The sequence below is a fragment of the Meles meles genome, chromosome 7 (assembly GCF_922984935.1).
Source record: "Meles meles chromosome 7, mMelMel3.1 paternal haplotype, whole genome shotgun sequence".
NCBI lineage: Eukaryota > Metazoa > Chordata > Mammalia > Carnivora > Mustelidae > Meles > Meles meles.
Window position 1 is genome coordinate 131571203 of NC_060072.1, and position 24430 is coordinate 131595632.

Sequence of the window (24430 nt, forward strand, 5' to 3'; positions counted from 1 at the left end):
CCATTATTTCCTACTCCCCCAGTCGAGGAATGGAGACAAAGGAGTACATCAAGGCACCCATGTCACAAAGCTGGGCCCTGGAGCATCAGTAGCTAATAAGTCTGCCCCAGCTGGCTCTGGAAAGGGGAGGCGCCGGGCCTGGAGAAGGGGGCTGCCAGCGGGTTGCCATGGGTGCTTGACACCCCCTCCCCATATCATCGGCGGGCTCTAGTGGGGAACACTACTCTGCCCACCAGCCTAGCTTGGGGGGTTCTCACCTTCATCGCCTTCTATCCTTATTCATGTAGACAGTTACAGAATTTTTTTCTAGATAGATGTAACTAATGAAGATAGCCGCACACAATTCTTTAGCCAGCCAGCTCTAAAGTGAGCGGGTATTTGTCTTCCTGAGCTCCTGCGTCTGGCTACCCATTAGCTTATGAAAGCGGTGAGCTCTTCGGTCAAAGACATACATTATGTTATGACATGTTAGTTCACTCCTGTGTTCCTTCAAAGTCCTGTGTTTGCCGATTGTTGGCGCTATTGAGTTTGTTTGCAGGAAAGTAAACTTTGTAATGATGAGAAAGAAAATAATCTGTAGAATACCCAGATCTTTTTTCTCCTTTAACACAGTCTTTGTTTAAACAATATAGCACAACATTTAAAAAATTTTTTTAATTTTTTTGTTTTGTTTTACTAAGGCACATGACGTATAGAAATACTGAGGTACAAAATGCAAATTTCTGCATAAGACTGTTAAAAGAATCATTTTTGGAAAATGAAGGTGACCATCATCTTCCAGAATATTCAGCTTTTAGCTTGTTTTTTCTTTTGGACCAGTTCAACCAGCAACTTGTATCTAGCGATACAGTCTTCCTGTAGGAAGAGAAAAAGAGAGGGGAGACGGTTATTTCCACAAGTCAGTGAGTGTCGTGGGCTGAGTCCGCGGTGGCCTGCCTGCTGGCTGCACCCTGTGTGAGTGGGGCGGCCTCGCTTCTGTCCGCTGGGCACAGAGCCTGCCTGCAAGTGGCTGGCTGGGTGCGGCTGCTCACCGCACATGAGGCCACACAGGTGCCGGGAGAAGGCTGGCAGAAGTCCTGCCCCAGGGGGAGTGTGAATCGCTGGGCCGAGGGGCCCAGGGCCGCTCTGTGTCAGGCGCGCACCATTGTTACTGTGATTATGACTTCCAACTTGCTAACAATAATGACCTAAAAATGATCATTTTATGTTTTACTATAACATCACGTGGCCCTATCAGAGGAACCAAGAAACTTGAGGCCAGGCATTCATGATGCCCTTTCTCATCCGGGTTTGCCTCTCCTTAAGGGGCTGCTGGGACCTTCCTTCGGTGGCTTCGGTGGCCCCCTTGGACCCTGGCAGGCAGTGTGCCAGACTCTTCCTCCAGCTTGTCCCAGCCCCCGCCCCCCACATCCTCCGGCCCGTCGCCACAGAACTACCAGCTTCAGATCCCAGCTGCCTGCAACTGTCACCCCGTGGGGTGAGGATTCAGGACTAACGCAAAGCCGGGAGGGGGGAGGCTAGGGAGGGGCCTCATTACTCTCATGTTTGTCACAAGGTACTTTCCAGAATCCATTTTCTGTTTCTGTTCAAAGTATACTCCCCTCAAAGGCACCGGAAGCCTTCGCTAACTTGAGGTCTAGTGTGAAGTGATTTCTGCTCCGTGGCAGATTCTTTGATCAGCCATGGACAGAGCATGGACGTTCATTCTCTTCCTAGGATTCTAGCGTAGCAGTGGTGTGAGAGTTTCTTCATATAAGTGCTTTTTCTGGCTCCCCAGAGACTACCTGTATAGGGTCTTTGAAAATATCAGCCTTTTCTTCTAACTCTGCTGCCCACTAGCACAAGCTAGTGCATGACCCCAGTGTAGCCCGAACATTTCACTGAGGACAGCGCGACCCACCTGAGCCCTGGAGCACCGCCCCCCGTCACCCCAACCCGAAGTGCGCCTCCAGCAAGGGCTCCTCCTTCAGGGCCAGATTCCCAGTGGCCTATAGGCCACTTACAGGGAGTCGCTCCAGAGCAGGCAGAGCCAGCAGCAGGCAACTTCTCCCGGAACTGGTTCTAAAGTCAAGGCTTAAAGGGACCACTTGCAGGACAATAAAAGTGCTGCTTATTTCTGGTTCAAACAGGATGGTTTCCAAACCCTGAGGCAGTGAGTTTCTGAATGTTCTATCCTTAGGAATCCACAGTTCCAGCTCCTTCATTTTAAGCCAATGTCAATTCATCACACATGTAGATGCCTGTGTCCTGACAGATGCTAGAGAAATTCAGGGAAAATAATTACTTCTGGCAAACCAGTTGGAGAGGCTGGGAGAGTCTGTGTTTCTCAAATAGATGAACTGCTAATGGTTTATTTTTCTCCCCGGGAATTCTCAACTTCATCATTTTCAAGTAGGTGATAGATAACTAGACCTGTACACACGGGGACATTCATGGCCACGAGCTAGATTTTCCAACATAGAATTTCAATTAAAAAAAAAAAAAAGAATGTAAATGAACATCAATGTGCCCAGAGGCTACTGAGTGATACAGGCACAGAAGGCAGAGGAGACTCGTTCTTTCGATTTCTCAGCATTCCTGGTGCCTCAGACTGAGAGGAGAGCGACAAGGAAAGAAACCCAGGACGAAGGGCCCGAATGGGAGGCTCCCACCACAAGCTCCACAGCCCCGAACTGGCAGACGGCGGACAAAGACTGGGGTGAGGGGCTGGCTTTCCCGGGCAGCCCCTCTGCCCGCCTGTCTGAGGTTTCGTTTGAGAACTATCTGCAGGTGTATTTCAGCAGATCCTAACAGCTGTAAACAGGGAAAAGAGCTAAGTAAAAACAGTCAAGGCTCCAGGGTGGGCTGAATCCTAAATGTCCTTGCCCGGACCCCCACCTGCACCTTCCTCAGGTCAGCCGCGGGCGGCTGCAGAGTCTGGAGTGACGCGCCCTGCAGGCCTGATGACCACAAGGACACAATCACCTACCACACATACGCTCTCGGGCAAAGGCTCGTTCCAGAGCGAGAGGGCAACGTCCCCCTGACGCAGATTACCAGAGCCTCTACCCGAGAGGGAGGGCCTGCTGGCCTGCACAGCCGTTCCCGCTGCCCTTGTGTTGATGAGGCTACAGCTGGTCCCGGGCAGCTTTCAGACTGCCAGACTGGGGCGAATGCTCCAGAAATTTGGCAGACTTGTTGTGGGTGAAATTTATGTTCTCTACATGGAATTTTCCCTGAGGAAAACCCACTGGCCTATAGAATGGTTACCTTCGAATCCTGACCTCACTTATACGCACTAGTCAGTCCGGGGCACAGAGTCAACATGCTGTCGGGAGAACTACACTGGAAGAACACTGGTCAAGTAAGATCGCGTGGGCCGCTGGAGAGAGACGCGTAGGAATAAGGTGAAGAACCGGGGGAGCTGCCGCGGCCACTTCAGTGTATTCTAAAACCAGTGCAGAGGCCTCCTCTCCAATCCGCTCACCCACCTTACTCTTAGACGGGACACATTTGGCTATTTTGTCCCAGCGGTCAGAGGATCCCTTTGGGTACTGCTGTAATGCTAATTCCAGAAGTTTCTGTTGACTCTGAGTCCAGGGCTCCTCGGCAGCACGGGTTCTGTCTTTCTTCTGGCTCTCCTCGTCGCTGGATTCCTTCTGTTCTGATATATCAAAGTCCCTCTGCCTCTTTCCTCTGAACTTCTCCTCTGGCTCCACCTTCGCGGCGGCCTCAGGCAACCTGGCTGGCCTTCGCCTCCGTGGCCGGCTTTCCGGGACCACTGCCTCCTGCTCGTCGTCGTCATCCTCTTGTTCGTCCTCCTCATCCTCCTCCCCGGCCTGCTTTAGATCTTCTCGTTGGGTGATGATGTCATCTGGCAAGGCCGTGGTGGCCTTGGTGGGCCTGGAATTCTGAGCTGTAGCTCTGAGTTCAGAGAGTCTGACCATTCCTGTGAGGAAGGACACATCACACGGACAGAAGGGTGGGTCAAGTCAGGTGACACGAGTAACAACACTGCCCCCAACACAGCAGAGTGTGTGGTAATAAGGCCTTCCACATGTATTATTTTACTTAAATTTTACGGTATTCTAGAAAAATAGGTATCCTTGTCCTAATTCTACACATGACAAAAATCAGGCTCAGAAAGCAGCGGAGGTGGCATTTGTCCCTAAATTCTGCCTGATTCCAACTTTCTGTCCTTCCCAACACTTTGAGGGACAGTGGGTTATACACAGTCAGGCTGTGACCAAAGAACGCAAAGAGCTCTTCAAGAAGGAGTAAGCTGCCACTTTTTAGGTAAGGAAGGATGTCTTTACCACCTAGAATTGTTACTAATTCCATTAGCAAAGCTAGAGTGAATCTGCCAAACCTCGTGCTATCTATGCTCACCCTCTGTGGGTGAGCCACCGACTCTGGGGGACCCGCTCTCCGCTCAAAGGTGCTGCCATGTTGGACAGTAAAGGGCAAACAGACTGTCTCCCAGCCACGGGTGCCATCTCAGAGATACCCCTGAATGTTCAACGTCACAGCTCTTACTCCGTTCATACTTTTTACCGGCTCCACCGAATCTCTAGTAAGATCTGTATCTATGCAACAGTCTACACCACACGGCCTTTCCAAGAATACATTTTGGAGAGTGTCTTGGAGGCAGGCTTCTTTCACACAGCCTCTCATTGCCTATTTCAGCCTCTGTGCCGACAACTGTGTCTGTGGAAAAGGAATCTGGAAATGCCCTCTTTCCTGAAGCTTGCAGAGCTCTGGGGATGACTTTCTGGGTTTGCTCACCTGTATTGCTTTCTTTGGGATGTGTATTTAAACTGGAAGATGTTAGGAAGTATTTTCTTCCTGGCTCCAAGCAAAAAGTACAGAGACTCTAGGAAAATTGCAGTTAGCCTGGAGGAAACATATTTTGAGAAATACAGAATTCTTGGGAAAGCTGCTTGTCTATTCTGAAAGACTGCCCTGTGTGCCTGGTGGTAAGGAGGTGGGCCGTGTGGGGAAAGTGCATGTGCGGAGTGGCTTCCCCTGTGTGCCCCCTTCACCCAATATTAGCAAAGAATGAGGCTTTCATAGATTTTTAAACTTATTAACTCCATCTTAGCACCCACTGTGTGTGTGTGTGTGTAGGGCAGGACTGTTTTGTTGGTACCTGTGATTTGACCCCTTTTAGGGATATGACCAACAGAGTTCATTGGTCAAAACTACTAAACCATTGTATTTAAAGTAGTTATTATAAAAGGGGATTTATGTTTGAAGGAATCACTTTAGATTAGTGGGATGAAGCGGGTGCTGACTCACCTGGGGAGCAGGTAACTGACTCCTTCAGCTGCTTGGCTTTGGTTGTCACCTGTTCCAAAGAATAAAAGCAAAGGAAAACCTTACTTTCCACAGGAGTCTTGCAGGTCAATTGACCTATTTCATAGAAGGTTCATGGGAATAAAATGGGCTCACGGAATCTTGGGCCCGGAAGGACCTTCAGTCACCCATCCACTCATGCTCATGTCTTTAACCAACAAGGAGACTGAAGCCCAGAAAGATTAAATGGTTGGGTCCAAAACAGCCGTGTGACCGGTGGCAGAGTCAGAACAAGAACTCGATCTCCTGACAACTTCTAGTTCAACGCGGGTTGCATCATACTAGGCTGCTTTTCAAAATACACTATACAAACAAGTTGTGTTTTTCAGTTAGGATTTGCTGACAGAATATCTTTCTTCATCAGAGAATGTTATAACAATGAGTATTAGAAACAGTGGAGAGATTTACTCTTAACTAATGTTAGAGCATAAATGAACTGCAAGAACGTAGAAGACTGCCACTAGAGGAAGACGCTCTTGGTGGAGTTGGGCAGTTAGACCCAAGACCCACGAGACCTTTACGTACATGAGGGTGGATCCAAAGCAATATTTTTGTTCAGTGGCAATTATTTCTTTTTTTCCCTCTACAAATGGTATCACATCATCTGTCTCATCCCGTACCTTTTTTCATTTAATGATGTCTTGGAGACCTACATATGGATTTCCCTCTTTTGAAATTGAGATAAAATCTACATACAGTTAAATGTACAGATTTTAAATGTACAATTCAGTGAGTTTTAACCAAAGAAAAGGACCTATATAACCATTTTAATTCTAATCAAATTATAGAACATTCCTGTTACCCCAGAAAGTTCTCTTGTCCCCCTAATTTAATCTCTACTCTCCCACTGACAACCTCTGCTCTGATTTTTGTTATACACATTTTAAAATACAGGGTCAAATTAATTTAAAAAAAGGTTAATTGCTCAATGAATTTATCAATCAAGCCATCCTTTCCCTACTTATTTGAAATGGTGACTTTATGAAATGTTCCACTGTATACATGAACTATTTTTCTATATTTTGTATTCTGTCCCATTAATGCATGCATATTCTTGAACCGATGTTTCACCACTTTAATGAAATTTGAAAGTAAAACCTCAGAAAGCATGATTGTTAAGAACTCAATTAGGTAGACTTGTCTTGATCCCACCTCTTATTAGCTGGGTAACTTTGAGCAATTTCTAATCTTTTCTCTGTGTCATGCATTACCCTCTGTCATATGTGGATAATTTGAGTAATACTATTTGCCTGTTAGGTTCTAAATTTGAAATAAGCTCTTACCATGATGCTGAGCAGATATTAAAGGCTTAGTAAATACTACCTATTATAATTGACATGGATCACTTGTTTTTCATTCATACAAAGGACAAGAATTTGAGAAAATATTTAAAGCTGCTTAGGAACACTCTTCACTTTTATTCCCTACTTTCCTCTCTTCCCAGATGACCTTGTTTCTTATTTAATATAAGAAAAATGGAAGTTCTCCAACAGGAGCCTCTTTGCATTCCAACTTTCCCAGCTCATTTGCATCACCATATATCCTTCCTATCTTTTATCCCAGTTCGAAGAAATTACCTTCCTTCCTCTTGAGTTTTCACAGAACTATGCTCCATCTGTGAATTTCCTTTGCTTTCATCTTCAGTTTCTCCCTGTCCATCAGATACGTTCCATCATTCTTCACACTGATTCAAGCGGACTCCACTCTAAAAGATGATCTTGCTTTACATTGTCTTTTCTACTCCACTTGGCTTTCTCTTTCTCCTCCACTTGGCTTTCTCTTTCTCCAAATGTTCTTTCACTGCCTACTGTCCCCCCACCCCAAATAAATCTGTCTTTGCCATTCATCTGTCCTTTCTATTTTCTCCTTTGCTATCTCATACCATTGTTTAATATTACTTCAGGTTAGGAATGATTAACCTGCATCTCTGGTCCTGACCTCTACCTTGGAATAGCATGTCACAGAAATTGGCCATATGGCAACAATGGATCTTCAGATTGAAAAGGACTTCATCTATAAAACAAGAAGCTTTCTTTGTCCCGAGCATTGTTCTAAGATACCTGTCCGTACACCTATTCCCCATAGCAGTCAGATTACGTAGGTATATAATTATTATCCCCATTTTACAGAATCCGAAGCCCAGGGGGGCATAAATATCACGTCCAAGATTAAATAAAACGCTAATGAGTAGCTAAGCCCAGGCAAGTTGTGTTCTAAAATCTTTGCTCTCAATCACTATAACATACTGCCTTTGGAATCCAAATCTTTTCTTTTATAGATGAAGAGATGGGCCATGTTCTCTTTCTGCTCTGTTATGTGGCTTCTCTCTTAAGCTGCCACTAAATCTCTTCTTTAGAGGTCTCCTAGTTCCTCAAGCAAAATCATCAACTTCTCTGCTTTCACTTCCTTCTCTTGATATTGCTAGCATCCCAGTCACCCAGGCTCATAACCTGATGTCAGGTTTTAGTCTTTTCTCTCGCTCCCCAGCCACAAGCTCCACAGCGTTAACCCGATCTGTTCCCTTCTCTCACAGATCGCCACCTCCTGGGTCAGTTCTTCATTCTCACTTGACTGAACCACTACAACAGTCTTCTAACTGGACTCCTACTTACTAATATTTTTTATAGAGTAACACCCTTAAGGTGGAGTTCTGTTTAGACTCCTTTCATGGCTCATCACTGATTGTGTAATGTTTAATTCCCTTTTTTTCTTTTTTAAAGATTTTATTTATTTCAGAGAGAGAGCACACAGGCAGGGTTGGGAAGGGGCAAAGGGAGAGGGAGGAGCAGACTCCCCGCTGAACAGGGAGCCTGACGTGGGGCTGGATCCTAGGACCCTGAGATCATGACCTGGGCCACAGGCAGACGCTTGACTGACTGAGCCACCCAGGTGCCCCTTAATTCTTAACCTGACATGCAAGGAGATCCATAATTTGATCTGTTCTCTTTCTTGTAGATAGCTTTCCTTTGAGCAAAACTGAATAATGAATGCTTCCCCAGATAGTCAGAAATTCCCTACCTTGTACTTTTGCTCATCATTAACATTGCCTGACATGATTTTCCTTTCATCAAATCTCTTCTTAAATATCTGTCTAGAGCCAAACCATCCTTCAAGGTACTATCAAGTGTGACTTCCTTCTTGATGACCTCCCTGATGTTCACTACCAGGGTGACCAATTCTGTGACAATGCCTCTTCTCTCTCAATTTCTATTATGTTTTCTAAGATGTAGTTTTTTTAGATTATTATACAATAAAATTATCTTTTTTTGTCACATAGTTCTATGAATTTTAACTCACTTAGAGATTCAACTGCCACCACATTTAGGATGTGAAATAAATTTTTTTTTTATTGCATCTTGTTTAACAAAATATTTTGGAGATTATTGTAGAATAGTACACAACGATCTCTCTTGTTCTTTTTTTTTTTTTTTTTAATAGCTTAACTGAAGGGCACCTGAATGTCTCAGTTGGTTAAGTGTCTGCCTTCGGCTCAAGTCATGATCTCAGAGTCCCAGAATTGAGCCCCATGTCGGGCTCCCTGCTCAGTGGGGAGTCTCCTTCTCCCTCTACCTCTGCATACTCCTGCTCTTCTCACTCACTCTCTCCCAAATAAATAAAATCTTAAAAAAATAGCTTAAGTGAAATATAATTCATACACCATACAAATCACCAACTTAAAATGTACAATTCAGTGGTTTTTAGTATATTGTTAGGTACAGCCATCATCACGGCCAATTTTAGAATATTTCATCACTTCAAAAAGAAACCTCATACCCTTTAGCTATCATCCTCCCCATCCTACCCCATCCCTCACTAAGCAATCATGAATCTACCTTCTGTTTCTAGATTTTCCTGTTCTGGACTTTCATATGACTGGAATCATATAATAAATGGATTTTTGTGGCTGGCTTCATTCCTTTAGGGTAATGTTTCCAGGTTCATCCAAGTTGTGGTACATATCAGTACTTCATTCCTTTGTGCCGAATAATATTCCACTGTATGAATGTACTGTATTTTGTTTATCCATTCATCAGTTCACAATCATTTGCGTTGTTTCAATCTTTTGGTTATTATAGATAATGCTTTTATAAACATTTGTTGTATAAGTTTTTGTTTGGGCAAAATGTTTTCATTTATCTTGGGTATATACCTAGGAGTGGAACTGTGGAGACATATGGTAACTCTCTATTTAACTTTTTGAGGAGCTGCCATACTGTTTTCCAATATGGCTGCACCATCTTATATTTACACCATCAGAAAGTGTATGAGGCTTCTGATTTTTCTACATCTTGGCAAACATGTGTTATGGAAGAAAGTTTGTTATCAAACTTTTTGATTCTAGCCATCTTAGTGGGTGTGAAGGAGTATCTTGTGGTTTTAATTTGCATTTCCCTAGAGACTAAGGATCTTGAGCATTTCTCCATGTGTTTATTGGCCATTTGTACAACTTCTTTGGAGAAATGTCTATTCAGATCCTTTCTTCATTTTTTTATTTGGGTGATTTCTTCTATTATTGAATTGTAAGAGCTCTTTGTATATTTTGGATATAAGCCCTTTATCCGATAAATGATTTGCAGATATTTCCCCCATTCTGTGGTTGTCTTTTCACTTTCTTAATTGTGTACTCTGAAGCATGGAAGTTTTAAAATCTGATGAGGTTCAATTGATCTAATTTTAGTTTTAGCTCTTGCATATAGGGGAATATTGCCATCGTGAAAATTAAGACTTCTGATCCATGAACAGGGGACATTTTTTCATTTATTTTGATCTTTCTTTCAACAAAGTTTTATAGTAGTTTTCAGAGTTAAAGTTTATACTACTTTTGTTAAGCTAATTCTCATGTATTTTATTCTTTTTGATGCTATTATGAATGAGATTATTTTCTGAATTTTCAGGTTCACTGCAGGTATAAAAATAAAACTGATTTTGTATTTTGATATGTATCTTCCATTCTTACTCAACTCATTAGTACCAACAATTTTTAACATTAATTCCTTTGGATTTTGTATATATGAAATCAGGTCATCTGCAGATAGAAGCTGTTGACTTCTTCCTTTTCAATCTTCTTTGTCTTGCCTAATTGCCTTGACTAGAACCTCTAGTACAATGTTGAAATAAGCAGTGAGAGCAGGCATCCTTGTCTTATTCCTTATCTTAGCAGGAAAACATCCCCTCTTCCCCCAGTGAACATGATGATAACTGTGGGTTTTTAGTAGATGCTTTTATTGGGTTGAGGCATTTCTCTTTATTCCAATTTTTTGAGTATTTTTATCATGCAAGGGTGCTGGCTTCTGTCATATGCTTTTATTGAGATGATCTTGTGATTTTTTTTTTATTCTATTGATACAATGTGTTTATGGTAATTTTCAAATACTGAATCTGCTTTGCATTCTTGGATTAAATCCTGCTTGATCAGGGTATAAAATTATTTTTATAAGTTGCTAGATTAAGTTTGCTGTATTTCATTGAGGATTTTTGCATTTATATTCATAAAAATATTTGTATATAGTTTTCTTATTTTCTGGTTTGGATAAGGATAATACTGGCTTCATAAAATGAGTTGGGAAGTGTTCACAGTCTATTTTTTGGAAGATTCTGTGAAGTTCTGGTATTCTTAAAAGTTTTGGTAGAATTCAGTGGTGAAGCCATCTAGATCTGGGCTTTTCTTTGTAGGTAGATTCTTTTATTACTAGTTCAATTGTTACACTTGTTATAGATCTATTTCAATTATCTGTTTCTTCTTGATTCAGATTTAGCAGTTTGTCTTTCTAGGAATTTTGCCCATTTCAACTATATCTATTAGAAAAATAGATATCTAATTTCTTGGCATATACTTGTTCCTGGTATAGTATTCCTTTATAGCACATTTTATTTCTATAAAGTTGGTAGTAATGTCCTTTTTTTTTTTTTGATTCTAGCAATTTGAATCCTTTCCCCCCTGTTGGTCAATCTAGCTAAATGCGAATTTTATTGATATTTCCTAAGCATCAGCTTTTGAGTTCACTGATTTTTCTCTATTGGTTTTCTAGTTTCTATTTCATTAATTTCTGCTCTTCTTATTATTTCCTTTTCTCTTATTTTAATTAACTTATTTTTCTAATACCTTAAGGTGGAAGGTTAGATTACTGATTTAGGATCTTTCTTCTTCTTCTTCTTTTTTCTTTTTTAAGTAGGCTCCATGCCCAGTGTGAAGCCTAATGCAGGGCTTGAACTCCACAACCCTGAGATCAAGACTTGAGCAGAGATCAATTTGGTCACTTAACCACCTGAGCCACACAGGTGCCCCTCTTTCTTCTTCTCTGGGGGGGGGAGGGCTCCAGTGCAGAGCCCAACTTGGGGCTTGATCCCATGAACATGAGATCATGACCTGAGTCAGAATGAAGAGTGGGACACTTATTAACCAACTGAGCCACCCAGGTGTCCCCTCTTCTTCTTTCTTAATAAAGCATTTAAAGCTATAAATTTCCCTATATGAGTTGCATTAGCTGCATTTCCTAAGTTTTGGTGCATTATGTCTTCATTTTCATTCATGTTTAAGAATTTTGATTCCCCTTGAAATTTCTTCTTTGACAGATTATTTAGACGAGATCAGATGCATTCAGGGTGGTATGGCTGTAGACTCATTGGTTGTTTAGGAGTCTGCTGTTCAATTTTAACATATTTGTTGATTTTCCCGTTTTTTCCCCCTGTTAACTTATTTCTAATTTCATTCCTTTGGGATCAGAGAACATACTTTGCATTATTTCCATCTGTTTAACCTTTGGTTGTGGCCTATCCTAGAATATGTCTCATGCATACTTGAACATATATTCTCTTGCTGGATGAAGTGTTCTACAGATATTTTAGGTCTAGTTGGTTTATCGTATTGTTCAAGTCTTCCTGTTGATCGTCTGTTTAGTTCTACATACTATTGAAAGTGGGGTTAGTGAAACTTGCAACCACTGTTATTGAATTTTCTATTTTTCTTTAAGTAATCTCTACACCAAACATGGGGTTCAAACTCATGACCCTGAGATCTAAAGTTAAATGCTGTACTGACTGAGCCAGTCAGGCACCCCTTTTTTCATTTATATCAGGTTTTGCTGAATGTATTTTGGTGCTCAGGTGTTAGGTGCATATGTTTATAACTGTTATATTTTTATGGATTGGCCTTTTAAAATATCCCTCTTTGCCTCTGGTAACTTTTTGTTTTAAATATTTTGTTTGATATTTGTATAGCTACTTTAGCTTTCTTATGATTGCTATTTGCATCCTTGTCTTTAATTTTATTTCTCTTTGAATCTAATATGTGTCACATGTAGATTATATACAGATAGATCATGATTTTTTAAATATCCTGCCTGCCAATCTCCTTGGATTGTTTAATTCATTCACATTTAATGTTATTATTGATATAGCTGTTTTTAAGCTTGTCACTTTACCTTTTGCTTTTTTATCTTATGATTGTTTTGTTCCTCTAATCCTTCATTATTGCTTTCTTTTGTATAAGTGAATACACTTTTTTAATGTAGCATTTTAATTTAAAGATTTTTTTTTACTAGTCTCTTTAGATTTTTTTTTTGAAGTTCTAGGGTTTACCATATACATCTTAACTTATGAAAATCAGTCTCAGCTCTACATTAGCTTAATTCCAATGATAAAAATAAACACTATCTATATAGCTGTATTCCTTTTCTCTCCAAACTGTGGTATAATCATTATATATGCTATTCATGTTATAAATCCAATAATTAATTTGTCATAATTATTAGTTTATCATCTATAGTTTACTCAGCCCAATAACACTTTGCTCCCACCTGCCTCCTTTGTGCTCTTAGAGCAAGTATATTATAGATATATCACCTTTCTATATGTAATAGGCCAAGCAAACATTATATATCTATTATACAATTGCTTTATAAAATTACTTAGGAACAACATATGCATTTCTAATGGTCTTTTATAATTCCCTAATTACCTTCACTGGTGCTTTTTGTTTTATCATGTGGATTTGAATTACCATGTGGGATCACTTGCTTTCAGACTGAACGACTTTAGTTTTTGTTCATCTTGAAGTTTTTATTTGGCCCTCATTTTTTCAAAAATAGTTTTGCTAGATATAGGATTCTTGGTTGGCAGGTTTTTCTTTGAGCAGTCTGAATGTGTTATTCCACTGCACTCTGGCCTCTATTGCTTCTGCTGAGAAGTGAGCTGTTAATCTTATTGGGTGTGGGTGGGAGGGGTTCCCTTGTTAATGTTGAGTCATTTTTCTTTTGCTGCTTTCAAGATTTTCTCATTTTTGGCTTTCAGCATTTTAATTACATGTGCCTTCTGTCGATATCTAAGGCTTTCCTACTCAAATTTACTAAGCTTCCTGATGTATAGGCTAGTGTTTTTCAAAAAATTTGAAAGTTTTTACCCGTTATTCTCTGGATATTTTTTCTTTTCTGTCTTTCCAGTACTCCCATTATGCATATGTTGGTGTGCTTAACAGTATCTCATAGTTCTCTGAAGCTCTGTTTATTTTTGTTTTTCCCCTCGTTTTTCAGCTTGAATAGTCCTCAAGTTTGCTAATTCTTTCCTCTGTCAGTTCAAACTTACTATGGATCCTAGTCTCTAGTGAATTTTTAAAAATTTCAATTATTATATAACTCCAGAATTACCACTTGTTTCTTTTTCAAAATAATTTCTCTTCATTGATATTCCCTGTATGATGTAACATTCTCATCATACTTTCCTTTGTTTCTTTAATCATGTTTTCCTTTAGTTCTGTAAACATATTTATCTTGGCTACTTTAAACTTTTTCTGTTAAATCTAAATCTGTTCATTCTCATGAGCAGTTTCTGTTGCCTTCTATTTTTCATGGTTCTTTTTCCATGGCTCATTTTTTTTTTTTTAAAGATTTTATTTATTTATTTGACAGAGATACAGTGAGAGAGGGAACACAAGTAGGGGGTGTGGGTGAGAGAGAAGCAGGTTTCCTGCTGAGCAGGGAGCCTGATGTTGGGCTCAATCGCAGGACCCTGGGATAATGACCTGAGTCAAAGGCAGACGCTTAATGACTGAATCACCCAGGTGACCTGCATTATTCTTTTAAGTTCATTATTATTATTTTAGTAATCATTACACCCAATTTTGGGCTCAAACTCATGATCTGAGATGAAGAGTTATATGCACTTTTGACTGAGCCAGTCAGGTGTCCCCAAGACTCATTATTTTCATTGTAAACTGAATATTTTGATAATATATGGCAGCACTTCTGGTTACTGGTTTCCCCTTCCTGTCCCCCCACTCACACCCCCATCACAATTGTTACTGTTATTTGCATGTTTGTTTAGTGGATGGGTCAGTTATTTTAGTGAAGTCTATATCCCTTTGTCCCCTACAGTGTTAAGCCTCTGATGTTGCTCTTCAGGAAGGTGCAGGTATGGACAGGCCTGGTAATTTTGGATGACAGTGGTATGTGCAGAGAGAGGACTCTCTTCCTCTCTTCATCTGACCACACTGAATGTTAAACGCCACTAAATGCTAAGAGATGCTCTACTGTTTACAAAATGCCCTGGGGCATAAATTTCTCAATAAACAAGTCAAATCAAATTGTGGTTCCTTTGAAGGAAAGTTTCTGAGGTCAGTGTTTAATATTTGTTTTGACTTCAGGAGGTCTCCTCCCAGAGAAGGTATTGGTGAATTGGTTTGAGAATACCTGGTAATTACTCCTTGTACTGACTGAGAATTCTGAATATAGCATATATCAAAATCTGGCCTACCATAAAAAACAAATAACGCTTATAATCTGAGTCCTTCAGAGCTTCAGTATCAAACAGTGAAACTAATGGGATGTCACCATAGTAATCTTTGAACCACACTTTTCACCCACTTAAAAGACAACTTAGAACTTTCTAGAAAAAAGCAAAGCACAAATGGTTAATTTTCTAATTCTATGTGGTAAAGTAATTCTTTTAATACTTTAGGCTCTTTGGGGTGCCTGGGTGGCTCAGTGGGTTAAAGCCTCTGCCTTCGGCTCAGGTCATGATCCCGGGATCCTGGGATCGAACCCTGCATCGGACTCTCCACTCAGCTGGGAGCTTCCTTCCTCCTCTCTCTCTTTCCCTGCCTCTCTGCCTACTTGTGATCTGTCTGTCAAATAAATAAAATCTTAAAAAACAAAAACAAAAACACTTTAGGCTCTTTGTCAACTTCATATTTCCTGGTATTATAAAATGGTTGTGGGGCGCCTGGGTGGCTCAGTGGGTTAAAGCCTCTGCCTTTCGCTCAGGTCATGATCCCAGGGTCCTGGGATCGAGCCCCGCATTGAGCTCTCTGCTTGGCAGGGAGCCTGCTTCCTCCTCTCTCTCTCTCTCTGCCTGCCTCTCTCCCTACTTGTGATCTCTATCTGTCAAATAAATAAATAAAATCTTAAAAAAAAAATAAAATGGTTGTATCACAATGAGAACTGCAAATGATCTTTTTTTCTTGAGAACCTCTATTTTTTTTTTTTTTGTCTCAGGAGAAAGGATGTATATGCAATAATCACAAAATATTTGTTTTGGGGGCAAGTTTGGCATCCTCAGCATATTATTTATGATTCTAAGCAGATAAAGATATTTCTAAACAATTAATGGTCTAATATAAAGCTTAATGGCCAGGGTGCCTTGAGTATGATAGCATGTCATTTCAAGAAATGAAAATCATCTTTCAGTGAGTATGGTCATCATCAAATCCAGTTTGTATCCTTTAAATAAACACCTAGTAGTGCAATTGCTGGGTCCTATGGTAGCTCTATTTTTAACTTTTTGAGGATCCTCCATACTGTTTTCCAGATTGGCTGCACCAGTTTGCATTCCCACCAACAGTGTAAGAGGGTTCCCTTTTTTTGAATCCTTTTTATGATTTCCTTTTTATGTTGTTGATGGTTTCCTTGTTGTGCAGAAGCTTTTTAGTTTGATACAGTCTCACTTGTTTATTTTTGCTTTTGTTGCCTTTGCTTTTGGCATTAAATCCAAAAAATCATCCCCAAGATTGATGGCAAGGGGCTTACCCCCTTTGTTTTCTTTTAGTAGTATTGTGGTTTCAGGTTTTATGTTAAAGTCCTTAATCCATTTTGAGTTAATTTTTGTGTAGGTGTCCAATTTCATTCTTTTGCATGTGATGTTCAGTTTACCTAGCACCATTTATTGAAGGGACTGTTCTTTCTCCATTGTATATTCTTTGTTAAATATTAGTTGACCTTGTATGTGTGGGGTTATTTGTGGCCTCTATTCTGTTCCATTGATTGGTATGTCTGTTTTTATACTTGTACCATACTGTTTTGGTTACTACAGCTTTGTAATATAGCTTGAAATTCAAAGTGTGATGCCTCCAGCTTTGTTCTTCTTAAGGTTATTTTCATTGTTGGTATTTTTTGGGGGGGTTCCATACAAATTTTAGGATTTTCTGTTCAATTTAAGTGAAAAATGCCATGGGAATTTTGATTGGGATTATATTGGATCTATAGACATTTTAATTAAAATGGACATTTTAATAAAATTCTTCCATTCCATGAGTACAGAATATCTTCATCAATGTTTTATAGTTTTCAGCATGCAGGTCTTTCATCTTCTTCATTAAATTTATTCCTAGTATTTTCTTTTTTGATGCTATTGTAGATGTAATTGTTTTAATACCATTTTCTGATAATTATGTTGTTTGTACATAGATATGCAATTCTTTTTTGTATATTGATTTTGTACCCTGCAACTTTGCTGAAATAGTTTATTAGTTCTAACAGGTTTTTTTTGGTGGAGTCCTTAGGGTTTTCTATATAATATCATGACATCTGCAAACAGATGACACTGGAGGTGAACTAGTGTCACTGTTTGGGTTAGTCATCATCAAATCTATTTCTCCCTTTTAGATCTAGATGACTTCAGTAATACATGTGCCAATTTGAATTGTTTAGTGTTATTTTTCTCACAAATTCTATAATGAAGATTTCAGCTACTCATTTTGCTTTTATATGATGTGCAATTATAGAAGATAAGGTTTCTGACTTAAAGGTAGGTGTGTCAAGATATATTCAAGACTTTTTTCTAGCCTTCTCTTCTTCCTCAGTATCTGAATAAATAATATTGTGGGCCACTGCCTAAGGTAGGCTTTTGGATAACACTCTTGCTACGTGTGTTTTAATAGTTACATGAATTGTAGAATTGTAGGAAAATTGGTTTTACCATTTTTCTGATTCCAAGTAGAAAACATTTTATAATCCTTCTTGATACAGGTATACCTAAGTTTATATTTAAAATGCTTATGAAATAGGGGATCTACAATAAAATCTGCGACACATGGGATAGGGTGGAATGGACAAAAAAAAATCCAAAATAGTTTTATTCCTTCTAGTGAAAACACTGATGAAGGTAACAGAAAATTAAATTAGCAAAATGAAAATTCCATAAGGTCCAATTAGGATCAGTGGAGAGTTATATGGTGGCATATTTCTCTTCAATATACAGAAGAATTTTCTAATTTTCTGAGCTATATAAAGTGTGTTCCTGGCATCCTCAGATAACTCAGAAAATAAATATTGACTACTAGTGATAATCTCAAGTCCTATTTTTCAAATTCTGGCTGGGCTGATCACATTTTAAGTATTACTCTGATAATAAAAATTATCTAACTGGGGTGCCTGGGTGGCTCCATCTTTAAGCATCTGCCTTCAGCTCAGGCCATGATCCCAGGGTCCTGGGACTGAGCCCCGCATTGGGCTCCCTGCTCAGCAGGAAGCCTGCTTCTCCCTCTCCCACTGCCCCTTCTTGTATTCCCTCTCTCTGTCAAATAAATAAATAAAATCAGAAAAAATGAAACAAGATGGGATTGGGAGGGAGACAAACCATAAGAGACTCTTAATCTCACAAAACAAACTGAGGATGGTGGGGGTGTGGGGGAGTAGGGATCGGGTGGTTGCATTATGGACATTGGGAAGGGTATGTGCTATGGTGAGTGCTGAGAAATGTGTAAGCCTGATGATTCACAGACCTGTACCCTGGGGCAAATAATACATTATATGTTAATAAAAATAATTATATATATACATAATTACATACACATATATACATATACATATGTATACATACACACACACACACACACACATACACACACACACACACTCAGTAATTAAAGGAATGAAGTCCTGAAAAAAAATTCATTATTTTCATTCAGTAGTATTTAATTTTGGCCAACTCTATATGAATTGAACACCCATTATAACTGAGTACTACTGTACCTTTCAAGTACAAAGGGCATTCTGTTATTTGAATATTAAATAAACCACCTGAAAATGTTTCCAACTGGTAGAAAGCAGTGCTGTTCATTCTTACTATTTTTTCAATGTCTTTAAACTTTTCTATGGATTCTCTGGAGAGAAAAATATAAGAAATAATAATAGAGTTCATCTTAACCATTTAAAAAGAGAGCCTTCCATTAACTTCCTGATTACTTTCAAGTAATGTAGATGTTTTGGCTTTTTTCTTGGGGGGGGGGTGTTCCTTTTTAAAATTTGAATTCAATTAATTAACATAATGTATTATTATTTTCAGAGGTAGAGTTCAGTGATGCATCAGTTGCGTAGAACATCCAGTGCTCATTCCATCAAGTGACCCCTTTAATGTCCATCACCCAGCTACCCCATCCCCCGACCCACCTCCCCTCCAACAACCCGTAGTTTGTTTCCTATGCTTAAGAGTCTCTTATGGTTTGTCTCCCTCTCTGGTTTCATCCTGTTTTATTTTTCCTGGGTTTGTTTCTTTTACTAACCAGAGTCATGCTATATGTATTGTTCTTTGGTGTGCTTGTTGGCAATGTTCTCAGCCTAGGACACTCCTTTTATCCATTATATATTCCACAGAATTAGTGTCACTGCTTGGGTTGCTTCATTCAGCTGTTATAATAAGGCTGACTTTTGTGCACAAACTTGAGCACTGGGGCTGGGATTTGAGGGGAAGGGCGTCAGTTTGAGGCCTTGGCAATCTGAGGTGAAGGTAGCACTGAGTAGGTAGCAGGGTGTGCACACTGACTTGGGCAGGAGGGTGGCTGGACTGTGAATATGGGACCCACAGACTGACGGCATCATGTGTGACAGGGACATAGCTGGTTTTGCTTTTTAACTTTTGTTTTTCTGGGAAACTATCTCTCCTTCTATTCTAAGTGAAAACCTTGCTGGATAGAGTATTCTTGGCTGTAGATTTTTTCCTTTTAGCCGTTGGAATTTATCATGCTGCTTTCTTCTGACCTGTAGAGTTTCTGCTGAAAAAACCTACCGATAGTGTTATGGGGTTCCCCTTGTATGTCACTGCTTTCCTTTCTCTTGCTGCTTTTAAATTTCTCTTTATCACTACTTATTGCCATCTTATTTACTTTATGTCTTGGGGCAGACCTCTTTGGGTTGGTGGTGGTGGGGACTCTCAGTGTCTCCTGGATTGGGATTTCTCTTTCTTGCCCGAGACTCAGGAAGTTTTTAGCTATTATTTCTTCAGAAAATCTTCTGCCCCCTCTTCTCACTCTTCTCCTTCTGGGATCCCTATAATGCAATTGTTGTGCTTGACAGTGTCGCTGAGTTCCCTGGGTCTATTCTCATTTTGTGTATTTTTTCCCCCTATCATCTGCTCAGCTTGATTACTTTCATGACTGTCCTCCAGGTGGCTGATCTGTTCTTCTGCTTCCTGTCGTTTGCTATTTATTCCACGTGGTCTATTTTTATTTCCATTTAGTGAGTGCAGTAGCTCTAACTGGTTCTTTTTTATGTCTGCTATCTCTTGGTGGAGGATCTCATGGAGGTTCTGTACTCCTTTCTCAATTCTAGTGAGTATCTTTACGAGCATTACTTTAAATTCGCTATCAGACATATTACTCATCTCCATTTTGTTTAGGTCTCTTGTTCTGATTTTGTTCCGCTCTTGCATTTGGGACATATTCCTCTATTTCCTCATTCTGTCTATTGCTGTGTCTGTTTCTCTGTGATAGGAGAGTCAGCTGTCTCCCACACTTGAAAGTAGAGGCCCATTAAGAAGAGGTCCCGCAGTGCAATGTCCCCTATTCCCCAGAACATGGCACTTCAGGGGTGTCTTCTACTTGTGCTGCCACAGGCGTGTCCTATCATTGTGGTGGAGCTGTGTTTGCTTTCATTTCAGCCTGCAATGGCTCTCTGCCTGTGGTGGGGCAGAGTCTGGGCCCTGTGGTGTTAGTGGGCCAGTCAGGGACTGCCTTGGGCTTGAGTTCAGTCAGACCAGTAGTTTACCAGAGATAAAGTAGCACCAAACTGCAGGCACTTTCCCTGTGTTGTCCCCTGAGAAGATTTTGGTGGTGGGTGGGTGGGGCCTACAGTCAGACCAGCTGCCTGCCCCCAGCCCACTGGGGTCACAGTCAGACTGGCATGTGGTTTTCCTCCCGTCTTCCTGGGGCAGGACTCACTCTAGAGTGGTGCTGGCCCTCCTCTGGGCTGCTTACACACTCTGGGCATGTGGTTTTCCTCCCGTCTTCCTGGGGCAGGACTCACTCTAGAGTGGTGCTGGCCCTCCTCTGGGTGCTTACACACCGTCAGGCCTATGGCAGGGCTTTGATGGGATTTTGCCAAGAGGGATGGGAGAGGGTGGATCTGCTTTGCTGTGGCCTCTTGTCAGGCCATGGAGTCTGTTCTACCCGATGTTTTCACTTTTGAGTTGTAGAAGAACCTTATATATTTTAGAGACTGATCTTTTATCAAATAGAAGGTTTGCAAATATTTTCCCCCATTCCACAGGTAACCTTTTCATTCTGTTGACTGTTTTCTGTGCAGAACTTTTAAGTTTGATATAGTTCCACTTGTTTGTTTTTGTTTTTATTGCTTGTGCTTTTGGGTGTCCTATCAGTGAAATCATTGCAAGACCAATGTCAGGATGCATTCCCCTATTCTAGGAGTTTTAGTTTCAGGGCTTATGTTTAATTCTTTAATCCAGTTTGAGTTGACTTTGCATGGTGTAAAAGTCCAGTTCATTCTTCTGCATGTAGCTATCCAGTTTTCCTAACACCATTGCTGAAGAGACTATCCTTTCCTTATTGTGTATAGTTGACACCCTTGTTGAAGATCAGTTGACTGTGTATGTGTGTATTTACTTCAGTGTTCTCTGTTCTGTTCCATTGTCCATTTGTTTTCTTTATGCTAGTACCACACTGTTTTGATTACTGTAGCCTTATAATATATTTTGAAATCAGGAAGTGTGATGCCTTCAGCTTTGTTTTTCTTAAGATTGTTGTGGCTATCTGTGTCCTTTGTAGTCCTACACAAATATTAGGATTGATTAAATCAATAAAGCTTTAATAATTAAAAAAAAGAATGAGGTAGACCTATTATATACTGATATGGGAAAATAGTAAAAGCAACATATTCTTTTTCCTTAGATTCTTAAAAGTAGTTTTAAAAATCAAGGTAATATATGTTTATTATATTAAAAATAGCTTTTAAAAAAGCTTTAAAAATATTATTTAAAAAATAGCTTAAAAAAAAAAAGCAGTATACAACAAGGGCTTATGATGAAAAGCAACATACCCTACATCCAGAGTCAGTAATTTCTCTTCATAGTTATGATAGTTACTGTTTACAGTGTATGTATAATTAAATAACATGCTTGTGGTATATTATATCCTGAGTTCAACCTCTTTTTCCAAACTCTTTCAATAACCCTTGGTCTAAACGACCATCATCTTTTGCAGGAACAACTGAAATAGCATCTTACTTAGCCTGCCTTTCTGCTTGCATACTTTTCCTACCACAATGTCTTCTCCACAGAGCAGTCAGAATGACCCATTTAGATCTTGCACTCCTTTGCTCAAACATTTCCAGTGTTTTAACCATCTCACTCAGAGTAAAATCCACACTCTGTATTGTGGCCAGCAAGGTTGTAGATAGCCTGGTTGTCCACTGCCTCTTGCCCTCATCTTTTATAATCCCCTCCTAGTCACTCTTTGACAGCCATATTGACCTTTATGCTAGACTCTGCACACCCCAAGCATGATCTTATCTCAGAGCTTTTGTAAATGCTGTTTCCTCTACACGGAGCACTTTCTCAGACAGCCTTGCTTCTTCACTTGCTTTGTGGCCCTGCTTTAGAATTACCTGTTTGAGAGACTTTCCTCAGAACCCCATTTTTAATTGCAATCCCCTTCAGTCTCTAACCTCTTACTCTTTCTTTTCTTTTTTTTTTTTTTTTTTTTTAAGATTTATTTATTTGACAGATCACAAGTAGGCAGAGAGGCAGGCAGAGAGAGAGGGGGAAGCTGGCTCCCCGCTGAGCAGAGACACAGATGTGGGGCTCGATCGCAGGACCCTGAGATCATGACCTGAGCCAGAAGGCAGAGGCTTAACCCAATGAGCCACCCAGGCGCCCCTGCTTTCTTTTTCTTTATAGCACTTGTTGCTATCTACAATTTTCCTTTTACTCCATACAGTCAGGCTCTTTCCACTGTGTGCTTCTCCACCATCTTTAGGGCAACTGTCTTTACCTGCATGGTTGTAGCTTGGCTGCAGGCAAATTTGGTATTCCAGCTCAATGGAAGGGAAAAGGGGAATAAGAGCTCCTATGAACACACATTATTTCAGTTATGTTCCTCTGAAAAGAAATTAGTAACCTAGCCAGAGCAGAGCTTTGGGGGGACTTGGATAAACTGCTGCTGGGCAACTTGCCATAGTCTTCTACAATTTGTTGATTTAAAAAATTGGAAAGCCATCTGTAAATTACCTAAAATGTTTAAAATATGAAAAGCCATTTTGTAAGATCTTACAAATTATGATCTGGTAAATGTTACTCCCGTAGAAACAAGCTATGCTGTGGACACACTTCCTGTACCCTCAGAGGAGAATGTTCTCAATGTCAAATTATTTTGCTGTATTATTCTACTGTCTAGCATACTTAAATTTGGACTATGCCTTTTTGTATGGTTTTCTTCTATTGTTTATGGAGTTTCTAGTTGCCTTTTTTCTATATATATACATTTTTTCAAGTTTTCAGGCATACTATCTAGTCTATAAAATCTCCCTTTCTTCAAGGGTTGCTCTCACACAGTCCTTTATTCTCCTACTTCAACATGGATATATTGTACTTTTGTCCTATTATATCACTGTGGGGTCTTGGGATTTCTGTTTATTAGACTGGATTCCATGTCTTTCTCTTTTTAAATTTGATTCAGTTGTTTGTTTTGCTAGAGTACAGTCTCTAGGAACTTTGTAAGAAAGACTGTGCTTCCTTGCCTTATGTATTTACCATCATACTTGGGTTGTTCTAGATTCAGAACCATTTCTCCTCAGTGTGGTGAAGCCATTGGTCCCTTGTCTCCCTGAACCTAGTGTTGCTAATCAACCTGATGTCACTCTGATTGGTCTTATTTGGATGTCTCTTCTCCCTAGAAGGCTTAAAGATCATCTGTGTAGTCTGTGTTCATAAATTTTTTCAGGATCATTTCCATGTATCCCACTTGACTTTAGGAGATTCTTACAAATTGGTCTCAGGCTTTTACGAATGGATCCCTGGAAAGCTTCATTTATATTATTTATTGAATAATGTTCTTACACCTGTTTTCTCTCTTTCTTTCTCACTGGAAATTTTAATCAGATTTGGGCCTCTTGGACTGATTCCCTGTGTTTCTTATCTTTTCTATAATATTTTAGCATTTTTCAAAATTTTGCTCCATAGGAGATTTTCCTGATAACTTTCAGCCATTCTAGTTCATTTATTTGGATACTTATTTTTGTTCAAATTCTTTTTTCATAGCATCCTTTCCTTTTTCCTCTGTTTTATGAATGTCATACTGTCTTGACTCTATAGATGCTAGAAGGCTGGTATAATAAAACAATTCTAGAAGGTTGGTATAACCCTATCCAAAGATATCCTATTAACAAAACACCAAAAATTCTACAATATTCTTATATATAAATGCAAGATTTTAAAATAAATAAATCCAGCTGTTTATTAAAGAATAGTATTATATGACCAAGTGAAGTTTGTCTTGAAAACACAAAGAAGAGGCCTTGATAATATATTCATCCACATTAGGTCATATGAGAAAAATTGTACGATATGTTGATATATGTTAAAAAAAAAAAAAAACACG

The 24430-nt window shown here is 39.8% G+C and overlaps 1 protein-coding gene across 2 annotated transcripts in view; it reads right to left on the bottom strand.

The window, feature by feature from the left end:
- Positions 1 to 635: 635 nt before the first annotated feature.
- Positions 636 to 24430, bottom strand: part of DNAJC1 (DnaJ heat shock protein family (Hsp40) member C1) — a 230658-nt gene continuing 206863 nt past the window's right edge. For both annotated transcript variants that reach the window (XM_046013522.1, XM_046013521.1), the window contains 3 exons: positions 5278 to 5326; positions 3471 to 3928; positions 636 to 855 (listed from right to left, as the gene is read on the bottom strand). In XM_046013522.1, coding sequence (XP_045869478.1) covers positions 787 to 855; positions 3471 to 3928; positions 5278 to 5326 — 576 coding nt within the window. In that variant the 3' untranslated portion in view covers positions 636 to 786. The remainder of the gene's footprint in view (positions 856 to 3470; positions 3929 to 5277; positions 5327 to 24430) is intronic.